The sequence below is a fragment of the Myotis myotis genome, unplaced genomic scaffold, assembly GCF_014108235.1.
Source record: "Myotis myotis isolate mMyoMyo1 unplaced genomic scaffold, mMyoMyo1.p scaffold_m19_p_2, whole genome shotgun sequence".
Taxonomy (NCBI): Eukaryota; Metazoa; Chordata; class Mammalia; order Chiroptera; family Vespertilionidae; genus Myotis; species Myotis myotis.
In genome coordinates this window covers 113,362,024-113,386,345 of record NW_023416324.1, presented here as the reverse complement: position 1 = coordinate 113,386,345, position 24,322 = coordinate 113,362,024, and the positions used below count along the sequence as shown (strand labels likewise).

General features: G+C 44.0%; 1 protein-coding gene across 1 annotated transcript in view; it reads left to right on the top strand.

Moving 5' to 3' along the window:
• Nucleotides 1-248: 248 nt before the first annotated feature.
• Nucleotides 249-24,322, top strand: part of ERICH6 (glutamate rich 6) — an 89,878-nt gene continuing 65,804 nt past the window's right edge. The window contains exons 1-3 of the mRNA XM_036348499.1: nt 249-534; nt 1,219-1,276; nt 10,151-10,242. Coding sequence (XP_036204392.1) covers nt 249-534; nt 1,219-1,276; nt 10,151-10,242 — 436 coding nt within the window. The remainder of the gene's footprint in view (nt 535-1,218; nt 1,277-10,150; nt 10,243-24,322) is intronic.

The following is a 24,322-nucleotide window of genomic DNA, read 5'->3' as shown; positions in this document are numbered from 1 at the left end:
CAGGGGACACTCCAACCAACTGAGCCACCCACCCCTGGGCACTGGGGCTTTAAATGCCCCGAGTTATAAGCAGCTGGCGGTTGCCCAGGGAGATGGACAAACAATGGGGCGCGCCCGGGGCGCGGGACCAACCGCATCCCTCTTCCGCCATGGCTAGCTTGCAATGGCAGGGCAACTTCAGGAAGCCCGAGGAGGAGGGCCAGGAAGAGGAGGAGGAGGACGAGGAGGAGAATGAGGAGGAGGTGCACATGGGAGAAGAGGAGGAAGAGGAGGTAGAAGTGGAGGAGAAGGCGGAGGCAGAGGAGCAGGAGGAGGAGGCGGAGGTCCGCAGGACGTTGGATGATGCGTACTTCTGGAAAATTATGAACATCGACGATGACAGCGAGGAAGACCTGCCAGCCGCTCGCCTCCGCTTAGCCAGCGTCGTGAGCCCCAGCCTGAGCTCGATATCCAGCGAGACTCTGATGTTCAGCCAGCCCGTGAGCCCCGAGAGCCTCAGCTCCAGCTCGCCCTCCAGCCTCTCCTCCCAGAAAAGTACTGCCCCTGCCCGCCCTTCCCTGGAAGCTTCGGGGCCCTAGGGGGCAGCTAACCCAAAGGCTCCAGAGCCTTCATCCACCTGGGTGTCTGATTTCTAAATACCGGCACCAGCACCACCAGACACACCTCTATCTCAGTCCCTTCTGTAAAAGGACTGAAATCCTGGCTGAGCAGGTGTGATGGTTTACAATTTAGGATATAGGTGAACACCCAGCACACAGGGATCTCTCCCTTTTCTCTCCCTCTCTCCCCTCCATCCCCTCTCTCCCCTCTCTCCAGTCTCTCTCCCCTGTCTCTCTCCTATCTCTCTCTGTCTCTCTCAACTCTTGGAGAAGTAGTGCCTTAAGGGTGCTGTGCTACTAAAAACAGTCCTGCAAAAGGCAACTCCCCTTTCTGTTAAATTTCCTGTGCTAAAACTACTCCATTCACTTCCTTAGAAATATTTTGTCAGTATAATTCTTTGTTGGGGAGGGAGGAGGGAAAGGCTGTCCCCTGCATTATAGGATTTTTAGCAGCATCCCTAGCCTCTAGCCCTGGCTATGCCATTAGCCCCTACCCCACTCTGTGACAATCAAAAATGTCTTCAGATGTTGCCAAATGCCTCCTGGATGGCAAAATTGTCTTCTTGAGAACCACTGATTTAGAGGCAATGGCTAAAATTTTTAATGTTACATTTAACAGGTTTTCCTACGATATTCCAGACATTTAGGAAAGGCATGCCTGAAGAAAATTTAGATAGGTAAGAGAATGTTTTCGTGTTATTTTTGAAGCTGATTGCATTTACTTTTTGGATAAACATGTCAGGAATTGGAGTAAAATAACCCAGGACATTTACAACTAATTAATTTTTTAAAGTTTTAGGTTTTTTACAAATCTACACTGTTAGACAATTTGGAAGAGACCCCTGCCCATTTCCAACTCATCACCTACCTGTAGAGAGGACATGTGCACTTAATGTAACTCAATAACAACTGTATGGCATGTGTAAGCGCTATGAACATTTAGCACATATGTCTCTATTGGCTAAATTCAAGAGCGATCAGGGACACTTGTGGAGGAGAGTGGAAATTATGATCCTTTTCTTCTCTTTTTCTTCTTCCTGTTGTTGCTATTAGCCTTTGAGTACTTTGTAAGAAGAAGAAACCAGAGCAATCCCTTTTGAAAAATCTTTATAAATCTTCCCTGAAATCTACACCAAACCTGAGTCTACAATCTTGAATTACTATTCACCTAAGTTTTGCTTTTACAAGCAACTTTTAAATTATTAAGCATAAGGACAATAGTTCTGTTCCACTTATATGTTTCTATGTATCCCTCTTATTTCAACATTTTAATAAAAGATAATATATGTACATAGTTAAAATATTAAAGTATACAATAGTATAAAATTTTATTTTTAATAAATTTTTATTGATTTGAGAGAGGAAGGGAGAGGAGAGAGAGGGGGGGGGGAGAGAGAGAATCATTCATCAGCTACCTCCTGCATGCCCCCCACTGGGGACCGAGCCCACAACCCCAGCATATTCCCTAACCTGGAATCAAAAGGTGACCTCCTGGTTCATGGGTCAGCACTCAACCACCGAGCCATGCCAGCTGGGCAAATTTTAAATCTCCATACTTTTCTTCACCACCACCCGCTCCCACTCATCAGAATTAACATACTGTTAACTGTGGGGAAGCACAGGACTTGGTCAGAAAGTCTTTAAGGAGGATTCTCTGAAAGGTTGGGGGCCTTTAGGGGGACCTTGCCAAAGGCAGTAGAACCTGCCTTCACTTTTCCAAACAAGTCTGAGCCCCCAGGTGTTTTACTGGAATCTTTATGTTTAGTCCTTAGACATCCTTGCTTAAAGAACACTACAGACACATATGTATTCTCAAGGATGCTTACCCTGCTGATAGTATCTAATAGTTAATTTTAGTTCAAGCTGTTGTTATAATAAAAACCTAAAGAGGCAGGCAAACAGGACTGTTTGGTTCTGATAACTAAGCAGCCCCTTAGCCCTCTCTTTCACAGAAACGTGTATCAGAGTAATCCATTCATCCATCGCTCAGGGTCTGCTGGTCAGTCCCTGCAGTTAACAGTTTGTTTTGCTTCTGGTACAATTTTAAGTGGCATATTTTCATTTCTTGACTTATCAATTTTTGATATAACTAATGACTTCCCACCATGAAATGTAACTTCCCTCCTCTCCATTTTTGGTAGTTACATTATTTTTAGTTTTTCTAACTTTTAGGACATTAATACATTTAAATCACTACTGTTTTTACAGAGAGAGAATGGAAGAGAGAGAGGAAGGGAGAAAGAGAGAAACATCGATGTGAGAGAGACACATAGATTCGTTGCCTCCCGCATTCACCTACCTGTGGAGAGGACATAACTTGATCTCCAGGGCTGGGGATCAAACCTGCAACCAAGCTGCCTGCCCTTGAACAGGAATCAAACCCGACACCCTTCTGTGCTAGGGCCAACACTCTAACCATTTAGCAAGGGCTAAACCTGTACTTCTTTATTTTAGCAGCTATTAACTTATAAAAATTACACATTAATATACTTCTACTCCCTTCTATCTCTTCTCTCACCCTTTCCTCTCCCAGTTAACAACAAATTATATAACAAACTATATTAAAACATATATACATATATATATAGTCATATTGCTTTGCCAAGCTTTATTATATTTGTATTATATTTTGTAACTAGAGGCCCGGTGCACAAAAATTTGTGCACTCCGGGGGGAGGGGGCCGTCCCTCAGCCCGGCCTGTGCCCTCTCGCAGTCTGGGACCCCTCAGGAGATAATGACCTGCTGGCTTAGGCCTGCTCCCGGGTGGCAGAGGGCAGGCCCAATCCCTAGGTGCAGCCCCTGGTCAGGCTCAGAGCAGGGCCGATTGGGGAGTTGGGGCACCGCCCCCTGTCATGCACAGAGCAGGGCGATCGGGAGGTTGTGATGCCACCCTCAGTCACGCTCAGGGTAGGGCCAATTGGGGGGTTGGGGGCATCGTCCCCTGTCACACTCAAGGCAGGGTCAATGGGGAGGTTGCAGCACCACCCCCTGTCACGCACAGAGCAGGGCCAATCAGGGGGTTGGGGCGCTGCCCCCTGTCACGCACAGAGCAGGGCCCATCAGGGGGGTTGGGGCTCTGTACCCTGTCACTCACAGAGCAGGGCCAATCAGGGGGTTGGGGCGCTGCCCCCTGTCACGCACAGAGCAGGGCCCATCAGGGGGTTGGGACGCTGCCACTGTCACACTCAGGGCAGGGCCGATGGGGAGGTTATGGCTCTACCCTGTCACACACAGAGCAGGGCCGATCAGGGGGTTGCAGCGCCACACCCTGTCACAAACAGAGCCGCAGGGCGATCAGGGGGTTGGGGAGCTCCCCCCCCCCCCCCGATCAGGCACAGAGCAGGGCTGATCAGGGGGTTTGGGCTCTGCCCCCTGTCACACTGATCCTGGTGGCGGGAGGCCTCGCGGCTCCGCTGATCCCGGTGCTGGGAGGCATATTACCCTTTTACTATGTAGGATAGAGGCTTGGTGCATGGGTGGGTGCTGGCTGATTTGCCCTGAAGGGTGTCCTGGATCAGGGTGGGGGTCCCCACTTTGGTGCCTGGCCAGCCTGGGTGAGGGGATGATGGCTGTTTGCAGCTGGTCACACACCCTTCAGGGTGGGGGTCCCCACTGGGGTGCCTGGCCAGTCTGGGTGAGGGGCTGAGGGCTGTTTTCAGGCTGGGGGTGACTGAACCTCCCAACCGCTCCTTTTTTTTCTTTTTTTTTTTGTTCTGGGCCAGCTTTAGCTTTGAGGCTTGGCTCCAGCTCTTAGGCCTCCGCTGCTGAAAGTAGGTTTCTGGCCTTTGCTTACAATGTTGTGATCCTGCTGGCTGAAGCCCAGGACTAAAGCAGGTTTCTGGGGTTTTGTTTAGCTTCTATATTTGTTACATAGTTGCTTAGATTTGCAGCTCAGAGGCCTGCAGCGGCAGGCGGGGAACGTTGGAGTCCTCCGTCACTGAAGCAAGCAAGCCTCATGTTAGTTTCAAGCTGCCTGGCTGCCGGCCGCCATCTTGGCTGGCAGTTAATTTGCATATTGCCCTGATTAGCCAATGGGAAGGTTACCGGTCGTATGCCAATTACCATGTTTCTCTTTTATTAGATAGGATTATAATTAATTCTAGTACTTTGGGTACAGGTTGATTCTAAAAATTAAAAACCAATCAAAAATACTCATAATTTCATGTTAACACCAAATAATGTTACTGAGTTTATGCACAGGAAAATGAAATCCTATGTTCATAAAGCTTAACTCCTAAAAGATGAATTTTTCAACTCCTAGTTGTTTTTAGTTGTCTTCAACTTTTCTGAGTTGGGCTCAATAGCCATACTTTCTTGATTCCCATATTGCTTGCTTTCTTTTATTCTTTTTCTTTTTGCTGGAGAAACTCCTCAGGTAATTATTTCATATAGATCTCAGAGGAATTTTAGAGTCCTTGCCTGTCTTGAAATTTCTTCATTTTGCCTCATACTTTATTAATCATATAACCTGGCATAAAACAATAGATTTAAAACCACTTTCCCTTGTGCTCTGATACATTGATTGCTTTATTGCATTCTAGTATCTGGTACTGCTGATCACTGACTTTCAAACCCTTCTGATACTTGCTTATTTCCGCCCTTCACTGCCTCTGTTCTTTCCATCCTGCAGGTATCTGAAGGACGGCTATTGGGTTTCTGGATATCTAAGATTTTAGGTGTTTACACGCTACTGTGCAGCCCTTGTACAGATTTTATTTCAGGATTCATGTTTGTAGCTTCCAAGAACCAGTTTTTGTTCTCTGCTGCTTTTCAAATAGTTGTGTGGGGTCTTTTTTAATGTCTTTGGGGGTATTCTTACAACATACTAAAGTTCTTTATTCTTTGTATTGCTTCTTTTTTCTTTCAGGATCAGTTGTTCTGGTTTGTTTATCTTGATCCTTCTCTTCCATGCTACTGATTGTCCTTAAGCATTTGATAAGCCTTGGTTACCTAGTGACTGTTAGCTAAGATGGAGTCCTATGCTGAGTAGTTCTGTTGTGTGTGTGTATTGTTGTTTTTTAATTTTTTATTCATTGACTAGAGGCCAGCGCATGAAATTTGTGCACGTGTAGGGTCCCTAGGCCTGGCCTATGATCAGGGCCGATCTTCCCAAACTGACAGCAGCTGGCCCCACCCCCACCACCAATGCCAGTCGCCCTCTGTGTGTGGAGCAACTGGTGGGGAGATCAGAGCCCCACTCGCTCGCACCCACCTTGGCCTGGCGCTACCTGCCACCACCCACCCTGGGTGCCCCATTCCCCATTGGGCGATCAGAGACTGCTGGCTGGGGGTAAGGACCAACAGGGTGGCTGGCAGGCTCCAATTGGGGTCGGTAGGCTGGGGACAGCTCCTGCATTGACCATCTGCCCCCTGGTGGTCAGTGCATGTCATAACAACCGGTCGTTCCACCATCTGGTCGATTTGCATATTATGATTATATATATATAATAGAGGCCCGGTACACAAAAATTTGTGCACTCGGGGGGGGGTGGGGGAGACCCCTCAGCCAGGCCTGTGCCCTCTCGCAGTCTGGGACCCCTCAGAAGATAACAACCTGCTGGCTTGGGCCTGCTCCTGGGTGGCAGAGGGCAGGCCCAATCCCTAGGTGCAGCCCCTGGTCGGGCTCAGAGCAGGGCCGATTGGGGAGTTGGGGCACTGCCCCCTGTCATGCACAGAGCAGGGCGGATCGGGAGGTTGCAATGCCACCCTCAGTCATGCTCAGGGTAGGGCCGATTGGGGGGTTGGGGCACTGCCCCCTGTCACACTCAAGGCAGGGTTGACAGGGAGGTTGCGGCACCACCCCCTGTCACGCACAGAGCAGATCCGATCAGGGGGTTGGGGCACTGCCCCCTGTCATGCACAGAGCAGGGCGGATCAGGGGGTTGGGGTGCCGCCCTCTATCACTCACAGAGCAGGGACAATCAGGGGGTTGGGGCGCCGCCACTGTCACACTCAGGGCAGGGCCAATGGGGAGGTTATGGCTCTACCCTATCACACACAGAGCAGGGCCCGTGGGGGGGGGGGGGGGGAGTTGGGGCGCCGCACCCTGTCACACACAGAGCCGCAGGGAGATCAGAGGTTGGCGAGCTCCCCCCTATCAGGCACAGAGCAGGGCTGGTCAGGGGGTAGGGGTGCCTTCCCCTGTCACGAACAGAGCAGGGTGGATAGGGAGGTTGTGACCTCGCCCCCTGTCACACACAGAGCCGCAGGGCCATCAGGGTGTTTGGGCGCTGCCTCCTGTCACACTGATCCCAGTGCCGGGAGGCCTCGTGGCTCCACTGATCCCGGTGCTGGGAGGCATATTACTCTTTTACTATATAGGATAGAGGCCTGGTGCACGGGTGGGGGCAGGCTAGTTTGCCCTGAAGGGTGTCCTGGATCAGGGTGGGGGTCCCCACTGGGGTGCCTGGCCAGCCTGGGTGAGGGGATGATGGCTGTTTGCAGCTGGTCACACACCCTTCAGGGTGGGGGTCCCCACTGGGGTGCCTGGCCAGTCTGGGTGAGGGGCTGAGGGCTGTTTTCAGGCTGGCGGGTGACTGAAGCTCCCAACCGCTCCTTTTTTTCTTTTTTTTTAATTGTGGGCCAGCTTTAGCTCTGGCTCCATCTCTGAGGCCTCTGCTGCTGAAAGCAGGTTTCTGGTTTGTTTGGGTTCTATAATCGAAACACTGTATCATCTCCAGCTCTGAGATCCCAGTGGGCTGAAAGCAGGTTTCTGGGGTTTTGTTTAGCTTCTATATTTGTAACAATGTTTCAAACTGCAAGCTCAGAGGCCGTCATGGCAGGCAGGGAACTTTGATTTCCTCCGTCACTGAAGCAAGCAAGCCTCATGTTAGCTTCAAGCTGCCTGGCTGCCTGCCGCCATCTTGGCTGGCAGTTAATTTGCATATCACCCTGATTAGCCAGTGGGAAGGGTAGTGGATGTACGGCTAATTACCATGTTTCTCTTTTATTAGATAGGATATATATATATATATATATATTTATTTATTTATTTATTTAGAGAGAGAGAGAGAGAGAGAGAATCATTGATTTGTAGTTCCACCTATTTATGCATTCATTGGCTGATTCCTGTACATGCTCTGACCAGGGATTAAACCTACAACCCTGGCACATCTGGGTGATGCTCCAACCAACTGAGCTACCCTTCCAGGGCCTGAGTTGTTCTGTTTTCTGACAAGGTATGCAGAGGGGAGTTTGACTATGAGTCCTATGTAGGTGGGTGACGTATGCCAGAGCCAGTTTCCAGGAAGTGTCAGCAGGGAGCAGGCAAGGTGGGCAACCCTACTATTGCTAGAGTTAGGATAAGGACACTTGACTGTGTGGCTGCAGTTCTCTGTAGATAGAATGTGCCTTCCCTTCACTAAGGCCTGCTGAGCAGATCCTCAAGAACCTCTTACTGTGCTCTGCTTCTCTTTTAGACTTAAATCCCTCAGGCAAGCTGCTCACATTTTCTAGAAAGCAGTTCTTTGGGCTTCATCTGAAATAAAAGCGACTCCTGCCAAATGCTCTGTACAAGGGGAAAGAAGGAGTCTGTCTGGCAGCTCTTCCAAGTTCACTCCTTGAACTTGAATGACAGGCCCCAGCCCTATGTCTGCATTTTGTTGAGTCAGAGCTGGGAGCTCCTTGGAAATTCCCTTCAGAACGAAACTCTCTTGTCTTGAGCTGTGGTGCTCCCTGTTCTGCTTTTCCATCAACCTGAGGCCACTTACTTTCTTTTTAAAAAAAATATATTTTATTGATTTTTTACAGAGAGGAATGGAGAGGGATAGAGAGTTAGAAACATCGATGAGAGAGAAACATTGATCAGCTGCCTCTTGCACACTCCCTACTGGGGGTATGCCCACAACCAAGGTACATGCCCTTGACCAGAATCGAACCTGGGACCCTTGAGTCCGCAGGCCAATGCTCTGTCCACTGAGCCAAACCAGTTAGGACTTACTTTCTTTTTTATAAGGAGTTCTTCAATATTATCTCCTTTATGACAGCTTTCTTATTTTCCAGGGCTGTTTCTTGTTTGCTTTTAAGTGTTTGGTATCTCAGAAAGGAAGGGCCAAACCATGTGCTCAGATGCCCTCTTGACCTGGACTCTCTACATGGGAAGCTCTTTCCCAGATCAAATCTTAATTTCCTCTCATAAATCTTCCTGAGAAAATGCTTCTTCATATTTTAAAGCATTCTCTGGTGAATTTAGTGAGGTATGTTTTTAAGGAAATCCTAAAAATCCATAAAAATGCCACCAATATTGGCTCAAGTTCTATGTTTAATGGCCCTATTACTATTCAGGTTGAAAATGAGGCAAACTTTGGAGTAGGTAAATGTGGAGTAACACAGGTTTGGGAGCCAAACAGGTCTGAGCCCCCACCTGCCTTTGCCACACATAATTTCTGAGAGGTTCCCTATAGCCTCAATTGCCTTGCCTGTAGAAAGGGATATCTGCCTTGATTGTTTTTTGCAAAGATAAATAATGTGAGAAAGCAAATACTATGTATGTACTACTACATACTGTAGTAAGTTCTCAGAAAATGTTGATTTTGTTATTATCCTTGGTCATCTGCCATCTTGACACAGGATTTCAGAAACAATCTTTGGTGTTGGTTTAAGGAAAACAAAGAGACCTAAATAAATAATACACTGCTTTTGTTAACCATTGCATTTTGGCAGGGGGGAGGGGGGGCCCAAACTTTAAATGTTGTCTAGGGATTGCTCTTCAATGTGCCTGTATTCTTGGTCCCTATAACTTGTTTCTCCAGGAAGTTAGATAAACAGACTTGCACAGGTAGCTTCGGCAGAGGAGTTCTTCGCTCATTGTAAGGTGCAGTCATTTCAGAATTAAAACAAAACACCCACTGCTACAATGTACCAATGAACAAAGCATCAAAACAGGAAGGTGGAGACAGAGGAAAACAGAGAAACATGGAAAAAGGGACAGTTCTGAAATTGACTAAATTATTTGGAAAAATTTTGTTTGATAATTTGGGAAGATGCCAGAAATGATTACAAGAAAATGAAATTCAAAGATGCAAAGGAACTTGAAAAACAAGTTATCATGTACTTGTTACCAGTAACAGTCATCTTAACTAGTAAAAGTCAATAAATTCCTGCCTTTCTATCATGTCAATAACTCAGGTAACTGATTAAACTACTTGTAGAAAGAATGCAGATTTTTTTTTTATTACAATGCATATAGCTTCAGCCTTCTAAAAAGAGTTCTCATTTAAATTCAAGGAAATGTTTAAGCACACTCACAATCACTACCACCACCATCAGCACACACTCACAGAATGGTAGTAATTTAGTCCCTAAGGAAGGTAATATGGGAGCCTCCAGAATTTAGAAAGGAGTACTTGCTAAAGAGCAGATACCATGCAAACACACTGTGCCTGACTTACTGTAGAGATAAAAATGGAAGAAAATATTTCAAAGAAAATAGAATTTAGGATCTTCTATGTACTAGTGCACTTGTTATTTGATTGTTAAATGCACTATACTTAGGTCAACTGGTAATGACTATATAGGTATACTCAAAAATAATGTTTTGTCTAAATTTCAGGACGAGTTATTATGGTTTATATCCAGGAATCCCAATGTCCATCCAAACAGAAGAAAGTTGGCTTCAAGAGATGTCCAGCAAAAAGAAGCCTAGTGAGTAGTTTGATTTTTTAGCTTTTGCTGGGTGATAGATGGCACATTGGGAAGAGCAGTATAGGCAATTGGTAAGTCCAGGTTTGAACCCCAGCCTCAGCACTAACATTGTGATGGCTGGGCAAGCTGCTTCACGTCATTCAGTCTCAGTTTCCTCACATGCTGGCAATAATACTGCTCCTGTCACAGGGCCGTTATGTAGATCAAAATGAGGTTAAATGTTTACATTCCTTGGCACTTAGTCTTTAAGAAATAGTAGTGTTACTAGTAAACCCCCTGTTGGGCTCTGGTTGCCTGTCACTATGTCCAATAACAAAGGCAGGGTTGAATCATATAAGGCATTTATTACACTTGATCTTAGCCAAAAGGCCGAGAAGCGGTATATATAAGGCATTTATTGAGAAGGCCAGCCAACCAAGAAAACAGGGTGCCTAGAAACATTCACATCCTGTCTTACACAAAGTTCAGGGGACAGGATTATAAAGGGGAAAGAGGTTAGAGCAGTGGTTCCAATGTGGGGCACACGCCCAAATTGCACAGGGGGACAATTTGATTTTTAAGGGGGAGCAATTCAAGAATAAGTTATTAACAGTGATGTTTTTTGCATTTCTTATGAATCTAGAGGCCTCATATATAGTGTATAAATATATATTGTCACATATTTATGCATTTCAGTTCTCTTATATGTTTTGAACTTTATTTGCTATTTTTTCATATCACTTCATATTATTTTTTTTAACAATTTCTTAGTGATTTCTTCCTCAGTATTTCAACTGTCCTTTCCTTCTTTTATTTTTCTCTTTCATGGATGCCACGTTCTTTGGAAGCTTGTTTAGACCAAGTTAATGGCCTTTTAGGCTTCCTCCACATGAATAGGAGCTCACTTTTTTAATAATCCTATATAATAAAAGCATAATATGCAAATTGTCCCCTCGGGTGGTTGTTCGACCAAAAGACCAGAAGTTTGACCACTCACTATGACATGTGCTGACCACTAATGGGTGGCACAGAACATGGTGAGCATCAGCAACAAGGCACTGGCAGCAGTCGCTCAGGTGCCAGGTGCCCGGGAGGAGCCCGCCCCACTTTTACACAGCCTCTTTCGGGTGAGTTGGGCCACAGCCGCAGGGACTGCAGGGGCTGGTCAGCTACCCGTGGGTTCACGGTGCCCTCCTGGCTTCCATGCGGTGCCACTGGGCGGCCCAGAGGCCCATGCTGCTCCCCGGTCCAGCTGTGATCACCGCTTCTCCATGTGAGGACGTGGGCACCATGACTCGTCGGGGGTCAAGGGGCCCAGGTGCTGCTTAGGGCCCAGAGATCAGCTGGGACCTGCCCTTCCATGCCAGACACTCACGCTTCGATAGCCAGCCAAGCCTAGGGGCTGCACCCATGCATGAATTTCATGCACCGGGCCTCTAGTAAGAATTACATGAAACGAGGGCATCAGGATTTTAGAGATGCTTAGATGGGGCATATCGAAAAAAGGTTGGGAACCACAGGGCTAGCATGAGACTGAGAATGGAATGCCCTGAAGGTCCGCAGACGTCAGCTATTGTCCTTAGTTACCAGGTGATGAGATGATGTTTTGACTCCTGGTGGGTCAGTCTGACCCTGCTTATTGGTTCTACTTGCTGGATTCACAGCTGAGTCACCTCCTTCAATCGCTTTGCATAGGCCTTGAAAAGGAAACTTAAGTAAAACTTAATCCCCTATTCACATATGAGAAACTTAACCCCCTATTCACATAAGTATATGTGTTTTAAGATTTAAAATATGATTATTTTTCAGATTAATTCAGGTGCTCTATCTACCAGATTATAAATCCCCCTATCAGTAGTGTTTATGTTCACAGCAAGTAATAATCTGCCATTATATTTTGATACATATCTTTATTTTTAATATAGAACATATACATACTGTTTTTTAAATGTCAAACCATTAAATATATAATGTAAAAATTGAAATTTTAAATTATCCCAATATACTCCTCAGAATTAATCTTTTTGCCCAGCTGGTGTGGCTCAGTGATTGAGCATTGACTTAGGAACCAGGAGGTCACATTTCAATTCCCAGTCAGGGCACATGCCTGGGTTGCAGGCTTGATCCCCAGTAGGGGGTGTGCAGAAGGCAGCCTATCAATGAATCTCTCTCATCATGGACATTTCTATTTCTCTCCCTCTTCCTTCCTCTCTGAAATCAATAAAAATACATTTTTTAAAAAGAAGTAATCTTTATGAATAGTTTTTCCTTTCAATTTTTATATTTGTTTTGTGTTATATCACTTATTCATCAGGTGTTTTTTAAGCACCTGCCATATGCCAAAGCACCTATCATAGGCCCAACCCTGTTCCAGGGAAACAACAGTGAACAAAACAAGCAAAACCCTTGTCTCAGTGATCTTCTATTAGAGTGTGGGAGGTGGAGGTAATGGTGAGATAAATAATAATAATAAAATAAGTAAATATGTAATACATTAGGTAAGTGCTAAGGAGAAAAATCAAGCACGTAAAGGGATGGAAAATGTTGGGCAGGAAGGATGCAATCTTACAGTATACCGGGTGTTCAGGGAAATCTTCACTGAGAAGCTGAAATATTTGTTCAAAGACCTATTTAAAAAAAAAAAAAAAAAAAAAAAAAAAAGACCTCAAATAGGTGATAGCATGAGCCATCTTGATCTCTGGGGAGAGAGTGTTCCAGGCACAGGAAATAGGAAGTGCCTCCTTCTAGAATAAAGAGGCATCCTGTGTGGCTGCAGTAGAACAAGTAAGGAGGAGAATCTTAGGGGACAAGGTCAAAGAGATAATGAGGACCAAATCTTTTCAGTGGGAATGAAGTGGGAAATCACTAGAGGGTTTGAACAAAAGAGTGACACAACCTAGCGTAAAAATATTTTTAAAACATTAATTATTACTAAGTTAATCTATGTGGTCAATGTAATTTTGATTAGATTTTTCATTGGAATTTGAAAAGTTGATCCTTTGATCTGGGTTGGCATGTTAAAAGATAAATTGAGGCATTTTCAAATGTTTAAGTGTTTATTTAAGTAAATGTTCACTCAGATTGTGCAGCATCAGACCAGAAGTGTTTAGGAACCCTACATTGACAAGAGCTATGGGAGAGGTTTTTATAGAGGAGACACAGGAGCAAAGCAAGGAAATTATTTGATTGGCTACAGCAACAGTGCTTACAGTATTTGGGGAAGCCTAGTTGGCTGTTTGTGATTGGCTGTTCTTCTTACAGGAATTGACTGTGGCTTAGGTTTCAGTTTGCTTACATCAGACAAGACACTGCAGCCACCTCTAATTTCTCCTTCTTTGATTAACAGTGTTTGATTAGTGTACCTGTCCATTTTTAAAATGAATCTTCTTTTGTAGTTTTTTTTTTTTTCATAAAGGACTCACATGCAGCTTTTAAAAATATATATATATATTTTATTGAATTTTTTACAGAGAGCAAAGGGGAGGGATAGAGAGTTAGAAATATTGATCAGCTGCCTCCTGCACACTCCCTACTGGGGATGTGCCCGCAACCAAGGTATATGCCCTAGACTGGAATCAAACCTGGGACCCTTCAGTCCGCAGGCCAACACTCTATCCACTGAGCCAAACCGGTTAGCGCTCATATGCAGCTCTTATTAGTTTATTCCTAGGTACTTTTTAGTCTTTTTATCAACATAACAATTGGCATTTTTTTTCCTATTATATTTTCTAATTGGTTATGTCACTGCATAAGAAAACTGTTTATTTCTATGTGTTAATCTTCTATCTCTGACCCTATTATTCATGCTATCAGTTTGTCACTTGAAAGCCTATTAGACAATTATATTTCCTGTAAATAACAGCAATTTTATTTCTTTAATTTTTTTATTGAACATCTTCCCATGTTAGGGAAGATTGCTCTAATCATCTGAATGACTGCACAGTATTCCCATATGTACAGTTATTGTGACTTATGTAACAAATCTGATTGCTAGGTATTTCAAGGTTGTTTTGGTTTGGTTGGTTTGGTTTGGTTAGGTTTGGTTCCTTGAGTTCTTCCCAACAGCAAATAATGCCTTAATGAAAATCTTTGTGCACTGATGTTTTTATACAGCAGGTCCTTGAATAATGTCATTTCATTATAATGTTGATGATATTAAATCTTTATTGTTGAAAGTATTACATATGTAAGAACTTACTTCTTTCATATCAATAGCCAGTGGTAAAATCAATTTTGTTATAGGTCATTTCACTTAAAGTCACAGTACCTTTTGGTGACTTAAATGAGGATTTATACTGTACCAGTGTTTGTATTTCTATTGGACAAAATGCCTAAAATATATTTAAAATTATTTCAGATGCTCCACATAAAAAGTGTGTTACCTCTGAAGCTTATTCTCTGCCCAGCAGCAGTCCTTCCATCTCTAGCTCCACTGGGAGACTGAAAAGCCTCCTCCGCTGAGCAATTGTAGATTGTTCTGATTGGTTTCTCATCAGTGCATCCTGTGTGTTTAAACTTCTAGATTTACTCCATGTTGCTGTTGTGTTGGTAGCTGCTTTCCCCATTTCCAGTACTGCCCTGGAGTAGGTGGAGGAAATGATACTAGTGGATTAGTTCATTGTTTTGAACTTTAACACCCCTCCCCGAGCACCTGTCTACCTGAAAAATCTTTTATAGAATAGCAGACATCAAGTAGACAGAATAGTACTTAAGAGATGCAGAAAAAAAAACGACATCTGCAAAATCCTTATCTAATAAAAGAGAAACATGGTAATTGGCGTACGACTGCTACCCTTCCCATTGGCTAATCAGCAAGATATGCAAATTAACTTCCAGCCAAGATGGCGGCCGGCAGCCAGGCAGCTTGAAGCTAACATGAGGCTTGCTTGCTTCAGTGACGGAGGACTCCAACTTTCCCCGCCTCCCTTGCAGGCCTCTGAGCCTGCAGTTTGAACATTGTAACAAATATAGAAGCTAAAAAAAAACCCCAGAAACCAGCTTTCAGCAAGCTGGGATCTCAGAGCGGGAGTCAGAGCTGGAGTTATACATTGTTTCGATAATAGAACTGAAACAAACCAGATACCTACTTTCAGCAGAGGAGGCCTAAGAGCTGGACCCTCAGAGTTAAAGCTGGCCCAGAATTAAAAAAAAAGAAAAGAAAAAAAGGAGCGGTTGGGAGCTTCAGTCACCCGCCAGCCTGAAAACAGCCCTCAGCCCCTCACCCAGACTGGCCAGGCACCCCAGTGGGGACCCCCACCCTGAAGGGTGTGTGACCAGCTGCAAACAGCCCTCAGCCCCTCACCCAGGCTGGCCAGGCACCCCAGTGGGGACCCCCACCCTGAAGGGTGTGTGACCAGCTGCAAACAGCCATCATCCCCTCACCCAGGCTGGCCAAGCACCCCAGTGGGATCCCCACCCTGAATGGTGTGTGACCAGCTGCAAACAGCCATCATCCCCTCACCCAGGCTGGCCAGGCACCAAAGTGGGGACCCCCACCCTGATCCAGGACACCCTTCAGGGCAAACCAGCCAGCCCCACCCGTGCACCAGGCCTCTATCCTATATAGTAAAAGGGTAATATGCCTCCCAGCACCGGGATCAGCGTGACGGGGCAGCACCCAAACCCCCTGATCGCCCTGCGGCTCTGTGTGTGACAGGGGGTGGGGCCACAACCTCCCTATCCGCCCTGCTTTGTTTGTGACAGGGGAAGGCACCCCAACTTCCTGATCAGCCCTGCTCTGTGCCTGATACGGGGAAGCTCCCCAACCTCTGATCGCCCTGCGGCTCTGTGTGTGGCAGGGTGCGGCGCCCCAACCCCCCCACCCCCGCCACCCACAGGCCCTGCTCTGTGTGTGACAGGGTAGAGCCATAACCTCCCCATTGGCCCTGCCCTGAGTGTGACAGTGGCGGCGTCCCAAACCCCTGATCAGCCCTGCTCTGTGGGTGATAGAGGGCAGCGCCCCAACCCCCTGATGGGCCCTGCTCTGTGCATGACGGGGCGGTGCCCCAACCCCCTGATGGGCCCTGCTCTGTGCGTGACAAAGGGGAGCTCCCCAACCCCCTGATCGACCCTGCTCTGTGTGTGACAGGGTAAGGAGCCAAACCCCCCCTGATGGGCCCTGCTCTGTGTGTGACAGGGGGTGGTGCCGCAACCTTCCCATTGACCCTGCTTTGAGTGTGACAGGGGGCTGTGCCCCAACCCCCCAATTGGCCCTACCCTGAGCGTGACTGGGGGTGGCATCGCAACCTCCCGATCCGCCCTGCTCTGTGCATGACAGGGGCCGGTGCCCCAACTCCCCAATCGGCCCTGCTCTGAGCCTGACCAGGCGCTGCACCTAGGGATTGGGCCTGCTCTCTGCCACCCGGGAGCAGGCCTAAGCCAGCAGGGCGTTATCTCCCGAGGGGTCCCAGACTGTGAGAGGGCACAGGCCAGGCTGAGGGATCCCCCCTTCCCCCCGAGTGCACAAATTTTTGTGCACCGGGCCTCTAGTATGATTATAATCAAATAAAATATGCATCCATACTGTATTCTATTAGTAGAAAGGAGCGGAAACATTTTGTGTTTTAATTAAATATTTATTGTTGAAAGTATTGCATATGTCCCCCCTTTTCCTCCATGACGCCTTCTACCAATGTCCCATCCCATGACCCAGGTGTTCACCCCTATTGTCTGTGTCAATGAGCTATGCACATATGCATACAAGTTCTCTTTCCTCCCACCCACCCACCCCCACCTTCCCTCTGAGATTCCACAGTCTGTTCCATGCTTCTATGTCTCTAGATCAGCGGTTCTCAACCTGTGGGTTGTGAAGCCTTTGGTGGTCGAACGACCCTTTCACAGGGGTCGCCTAAGACCATCCTGCATATCAGATATTTACATTACAATTCATAACAGTAGCAACATTACAGTTATGAAGTAGCAACAAAAATAATTTTATAGTTGGGTCACAACATGAGGAACTGTATTTAAAAGGCCAGAAGGTTGAGAACCACTGCTCTAGATCTATTTTCTTCATCAGTTTACTTTGTTCATTAGATTCCACATATGAGTGAGATCATGTGATACTTATCTTTCTCTGACTGGCTTATTTCACTTAGCATAATATTCTCCAGGTACCTCCAGGCTATCTCAAAGGACAAGAGCTCCTTCTTTTTTACGGCTCCATAGTATTCCATGGTGTAAATGTACAACTTTTTTTTTTTACACTATCACAGCATTTTTATCCACTCATCTACTGATGGGCACTTGAGCTGTTTCTAGATCTTAGCTATTGTAAGTAACACTGCTATGAACATAGGGGTGCATATATTCTTTCTGGTTGGTGTTTTGGAACTCTTATGGTATATTCCTAGAAGTGGAGTCACTGGGTCAGATTGCAGTTCTATATTTAATTTTTTGAGGAAACGCCATACTGTTTTCCATAATGGCTGCACTAGTCTGCATTCTCACCAGCAGTGTACTAGGTTCTCTTTCTCCACATCCTCACCAGCACTTGTCATTTGTTAATTTATTGATGGTAGCCATTCTGACAGGTGTGAGGTGAATTTGTATCTCTCTGATGATTAGTAATTTTGAGCATTTTTTCATGTCTTTTGGCCATCTGTATGTCCACTTTGAAGAAGTGTCTATTTGGTCCTTTGCCCATTTTTTAATTCAGTTGTTTGTCTTCCTTTTGTTAAGTTGTGTGAGTTCCTTATATATTTTGGATAATAATTCTTTAGCAGATGTATCATTGCCAAATATATTCTCTCATATAAAGTAGACTCCCTTTTTATTTTGTTGATGGTTTATTTTGTTGTGTAGAGCCTTTTATTTTGATGTAGTCCCATTTGTTTATTTTCTATTTAGTTTCCTTTGCCCTGGGAGATGTATCCATAAACATATTGCTATGAGAGATGTCTAGAATTTTGCTGCCTATGGTTTCTTCTAGGATTTTTATGGTTTCATGTCTTACATTTAAGTCTTTGATTCATTTTGAGTTCATTCATTTGTATGGTGTAAGTTGGTGGTCTAGTTTCATTTTTTTGCATGTATCTGTCCAATTCTCCCAACACCATTTATTGAAGAGACTGTCTTGACTCCATTGTATGCTCTTGCCTCCATTGTCAAATATTAATTGGGCGTACTGGCTTGGGTTGATATCTACAGTCTTTCATCTGTTCCATTTATATGCTTGTTCTTGTGCCAGTACCAGGCTGTATTGATTACCATGGCTTTGTAATATAACTTGATATCTGATATTGTGATTCCTCCAATTTTGTTCTTCTTTCTCAAGATTGCTACGGCTATTCAGGGTCTTTTTTGGTTCCATATAAATATTTGGAGTATTTGTTCTAGATCTGTGAAATATGCCACTGGTAATTTAATAGGGATTGCATGGAATCTACATCTTGCTTTGGGTACTATGGACATTTTGATGATGTTGATTCTACCAATCCACGAACACGGTATGTTCTTCCATCTGTTTATGTCTTCCTCTATCTCTTTTTTCAGTGTCTTGTAGTTTTCTGAGTATAAGTCTTTTACCTCCTTGGTTAAGACTTCCAGTACCATGTTGAATAAGAGTGGTTGAAAGTGACATCCTGTCTTGTTCCTGTTCTTAGAGGAAATGGTTTTAGTTTTTGCCCATTGAGTATGATGTTGGCTGTAAGTTTGTCATATATGGCCTTATTATGTGGAGGTATGATCCCTCTATTCCCACTTTGCTAAGAGTTTTTATCAAAAATGAGTGTTGGATTTTGTCAAATGCTTTTTCTGCATCTATTGATATGATCATGTGATTCTTGTATTTTAATTTATGTGATGTATCATGTTTATTGATTTGCAAATATTGTACCAACCTTGCATCCCTGGAATGAATCCCACTTGGTCATGGTGTATGATCTTTTTTAGTATATTGCTGGTTCCAATTTGCTAATATTTTCTTGAGGATTTTAGCATCTATGTTCATCAGGGATATTGGCCTATAATTCTTTTTCTTTGTAGTGTCTTTATCTGCTTTTGGAATTAGGATAATGCTAGTCTCATTAAAAGAGCTTGGAAGTGTTCCTTCCTCTTGTATTTTTTGTAATAGTTTGAGGATAATAGGTGTTAGTTGTTCTTTGAAGGTTTGGTAAAACTCTCCTGTGAAGCCCTCCAGACCAGAGCTTTTGTTTTCTGGGAGTTTTTGTTTTTGTTTTTGTTTTGTTTTGTTTATTTTTTTATTACTGCTTCAATTTCATCAATTGTTATTGGCCTATTCAGGTTTTCTAATTCTTCCTGATTCGGTTTTGCAACATTGTATTTTTTTAGGAATTTGTCCATTTCATCCACATTGTCCAGCTTGTTGGCATATTGTTGTTCATACTATTTTCTTACAAGTCTTTGTATTTCTGTGCTATCAGTAGTTACTTTACTGCTTTCATTTCTGATTTTATTTATTTGGGTCCTCTCTCTCTTTGTTTCTTGATGAGTCTGGCTAAAGGTTCATCAGTGTTGTTTATCTTTTCAAAGAACTAGCTCTTGATTTTTGTATTGTATTTTTTAGCCTGCTCTAATCTTTATTACTTCTTTACTTGTACTTACTCTGGGCTTTTCTTGATATTCTCTTTAAATTATGGGGCTAAATAGCTTAATGATAATTTTTGTATTTTTTTGAGGTAGGCCTGTAGTGCTATGAACTTCCTTCTCAAGACTGCTTTTGCTGTGTCCCTGAGATTTTGGGTTGTTGTGTGTTCATTATCATTTGTTTCCAGGAAGTTTTTGATTTCTTGCTTGATCTCATTGGTAACCTATTCATTGTTCAATAACATGCTATTTATGAACAACTCTACTCCAACTAACTAGACAACCTGGAGGAAATGGACATATCCTTAGAAAAATACAACCTTCCAAAACTTAATCAGGAAGAATCTAAAAATCTCAATAGGCCAATAACTATGGAGGAAATTGAAGCAGTAATCAAAAAGCCACCAGCAAACAAAAGCCCGGGGCCAGAAGGCTTCACAGGGGAGTTTTACCAAACATTCAAGGAAGAACTAAAACCTATCCTCCTCAGACTACTACAAAAAATTCAAGAAGAAGGAACACTTCCAAGCTCATTCTATGAAGCCAGCATCACCCTAATACCAAAACCAGATAAAGACAACACAATGAAAGAGAATTACAGGCCAATATCCCTCATGAACATAGATGCCAGAATCCTCAACAAAATCCTAGCAAATCGGATCCAGTGGTACATCAGAAAGATCATACACCATGACCAAGTAGGATTTATTCCCCGGGATGCAAGGATGGTACAATATCCCAAATCAATAAACATAATACATCACATAAACAAATTGAGAGAAAAAAACCCACATAATCATATCAATTGATGCAGAAAAAGCTTTTGACAAAATTCAACACCCTTTCTTGATAAAAACTCTCAGCAAGGTAGGAATAGAAGGATCATACCTCAACATAATGAAAGCCATATATAACAAACCCACAGCCAACATCATAATCAATGGGCAAAAACTAAAACCATTCCCCCTAAAAACAGGACCAAGACAGGGATGCCCCCTCTCACCACTCCTGTTCAACATAGTACTTGAAGTACTAGCCGTTGCAATCAGACAAGAAGAAGAAATAAAAGGCATACAAATTGGAAAAGAAGTAAAACTGTCCTTATTTGCAGATGACATGATACTGTACATAGAGAACCCTAAAGACTCCATCAAAAAATTGTTAGTCTTAATAAATGAATTCGGCAATGTAGCAGGATACAAAATTAATGCCAAGAAATCCATGGCATTTCTTTACACCAATAGTGAACTTACAGAAAGGGAGACTAAAAAGGCAATCCCATTTACCATCGCTCCAAAAAAATTAAGATACCTAGGAATAAACTTAACTAAGGAGGTAAAAGACTTATATGCCAAAAACTACAGGACACTGAAAAAAGAGATAGAGGAAGACATAAACAGATGGAAGAACATACCGTGTTCATGGATTGGTAGAATCAACATCATCAAAATGTCCATACTACCCAAAGCAATCTATAGATTCAATGCAATCCCCATTAAATTACCAATGGCATGTTTAACAGATATAGAACGAACGTTCCAAAAATTCATCTGGAATAAAAAAAGACCTCGAATAGCTGCAACAATCCTGAGAAAGAAGAACAAAGTAGGTGGAATCTCAGTACCAGATATCAAACTGTATTACAAAGCCACTGGTCTTAAAACAGCTTGGTACTGGCACAAGAACAGACATATAGGTCAATGGAATAGAATAGAGAACCCAGAAATCGACCCAAACCACTATGCCCAATTAATATTCGACAAAGGAGGCAAGAACATACAATGGAGTCAAGACAGTCTCTTCAATAAATGATGTTGGGAAAATTGGACAGATACATGCAAAAAGATGAAACTAGACCACCAACTCGCACCATACACAAAAATAAATTCAAAATGGATAAAAGACTTAAACGTTAGACGGGAAACCATAAAAATACTAGAGGAATCCATAGGCAGCAAAATCACAAACATATGCCGAAGGAATTTCTTCTCTGATAATGCTCCTAGGGCAATGGAAACTAAAGAGAAAATAAACAAATGGGACTACATCAAAATAAAAAGCTGGGAGAGAACCAAGATGGCGGCATAGGTTAACGCCGGAGTTTGCTGCTTTGAACAACTACTTCAAAAGTGAAACCAAAAAACGGAAGGGACATCACCCAGAACCACAGGAACGCTGGCTGAGTGGAAGTCCTACAACTAGGAGGAAAGAGAAATGCATACGGACACTCAGAGGAGGCGCAGTGCTGAAGTCAAATTCTGAGGTGCGGAGTGCGCGGAGCGGGCTGGCGGCGGAGGGCGCGGTTGGCGTTTTCAATCGGGAGGGAGTCGCAGACTCTGAGCCCCAGATCCGGGCGAGTCTTTAGGGACCCAGGCTCAAACGGGAGAAGCGGGACTGTCTGGCTTCGGTCAGAGCGAGTGCAGCTTTCTCTCCGAGCTTTGCAGCGGGTGCTGGGACTCAGGCAGAGCCCCTGGGGACGGGACTGAGAGCCGCCATAACTGCTCTCTCCGGCCCACCCTGTTGATCCTGTGCGACCCGCCCTGCCCAAGCCCTGCACACAGGCATTTGCCGGATAGCCTCAGGCAAAGGCTAGATTAGCACCTCCCTAGAGGACAGAAGTTCTCTCACTGCTGACACAGCTGATTCTCATAGCCACTTGGCCTGGAGGTCAAACCCTCCCTGGAATTAGCTACAACAATCAAGATTTAAATATAAGACTGCGAACAAAGACCACTAGGGGGTGCACCAAGGAAGCATAACAAAATGCGGAGACAAAGAAACAGGACAAAATTGTCAATGGAAGATATAGAGTTCAGAACCACACTTTTAAGGTCTCTCAAGAACTGTTTAGAAGCCGCCGATAAACTTAATGAGATCTACAAGAAAACTAATGAGACCCTCGATCTTATATTGGGGAACCAACTAGAAATTAAGCATACACGGTCTGAAATAACGAATATTATACAGACTCCCGACAGCAGACCAGAGGAGCGCAAGAATCAAGTCAATGATTTGAAATGCGAGGAAGCAAAAAACACCCAACCGGAAAAGCAAAATGAAAAAAGAATCCAAAAATGCGAGGATAGTGTAAGGAGCCTCTGGGACAGCTTCAAGCGTACCAACATCAGAATTATAGGGGTGCCAGAAGATGAGAGAGAGCAAGATATTGAAAACCTATTTGAAGAAATAATGACAGAAAACTTCCCCCACCTGGTGAAAGAAATGGACTTACAGGTCCAAGAAGCGCGGAGAACCCCAAACAAAAGGAATCCAAAGAGGACCACACCAAGACACATCATCATTAAAATGCCAAGAGCAAAAGATAAAGAGAGAATCTTAAAAACAGCAAGAGAAAGAAACTCAGTTACCTACAAGGGAATACCCATACGACTGTCAGCTGATTTCTCAACAGAAACTTTGCAGGCCAGAAGGGAGTGGCAAGAAATATTCAAAGTGATGAATAGCAAGAACCTACAACCAAGATTACTTTATCCAGCAAAGCTATCATTCAGAATTGAAGGTCAGATAAAGAGCTTCACAGATAAGGAAAAGCTAAAGGAGTTCATCACCACCAAACCAGGATTATATGAAATGCTGAAAGGTATCCTTTAAGAAGAGGAAGAGGAAGAGGAAGAAAAAGGTAAAGATACAAATTATGAACAACAAATATGCATCTATCAACAAGTGAATCTAAGAATCAAGTGAATAAATAATCTGATGAGCAGAATGAACTGTTGATTATAATAGAATCAGGGACATAGAAAGGGAATGGACTGACTATTCCTGGGGGGGAAAGGGGTGTGGGAGATTCGGGAAGAGACTGGACAAAAATCGTGCACCTATGGATGAGGACAGTGGGTGGGGAGTGAGGGCGGAGGGTGGGGCGGGAACTGGGAGGAGGGGAGTTATGGGGGGAAAAAAGAGGAACAAATGTAATAATCTGAACAATAAAGATTTAATTAAAAAAGAAAAAATAAATAAAAAAAATAAAAATAAATAAAAAGCTTCTGCACAGCAAAGGAAACCATCAACAAAACAACAAGAAGACCCACTACATGGGAGAACATATTTGCCAATGATATCACCAATAAGGGTTTAATCTCCAACATTTACAGGGAACTCGTGAAACTTAACAATAGGAAGATAAACAATCCAATCAAAAAATGGGCAACAGACCTAGATAGACACTTTTTGAAAGAGGACATACAGAAGCCCAAAAGACATATGAAAGCGTGTTCAAAGTCACTAATTATACGAGAGATGCAAATCAAAACGACAATACGGTATCATCTCACACTTGTCAGAATGGCTATCATCAACAAATCAACAAATAACAAGTGTTGGAGAGAATGTGGAGAAAAAGGAACTCTTCTGCACTGCTGGTGGGAATGCAGACTGGTGCAGCCACTGTGGAGAACAGTGTGGAGTTTCCTCAAAAAACTAAAAATGGAACTCCCATTGACCCAGTGACCCCACTTCTAGGAATATATCCCAAGAAACCAGAAACACCAATCAGAAAGGATATATGCACCCCTATGTTCATAGCAGCACAATT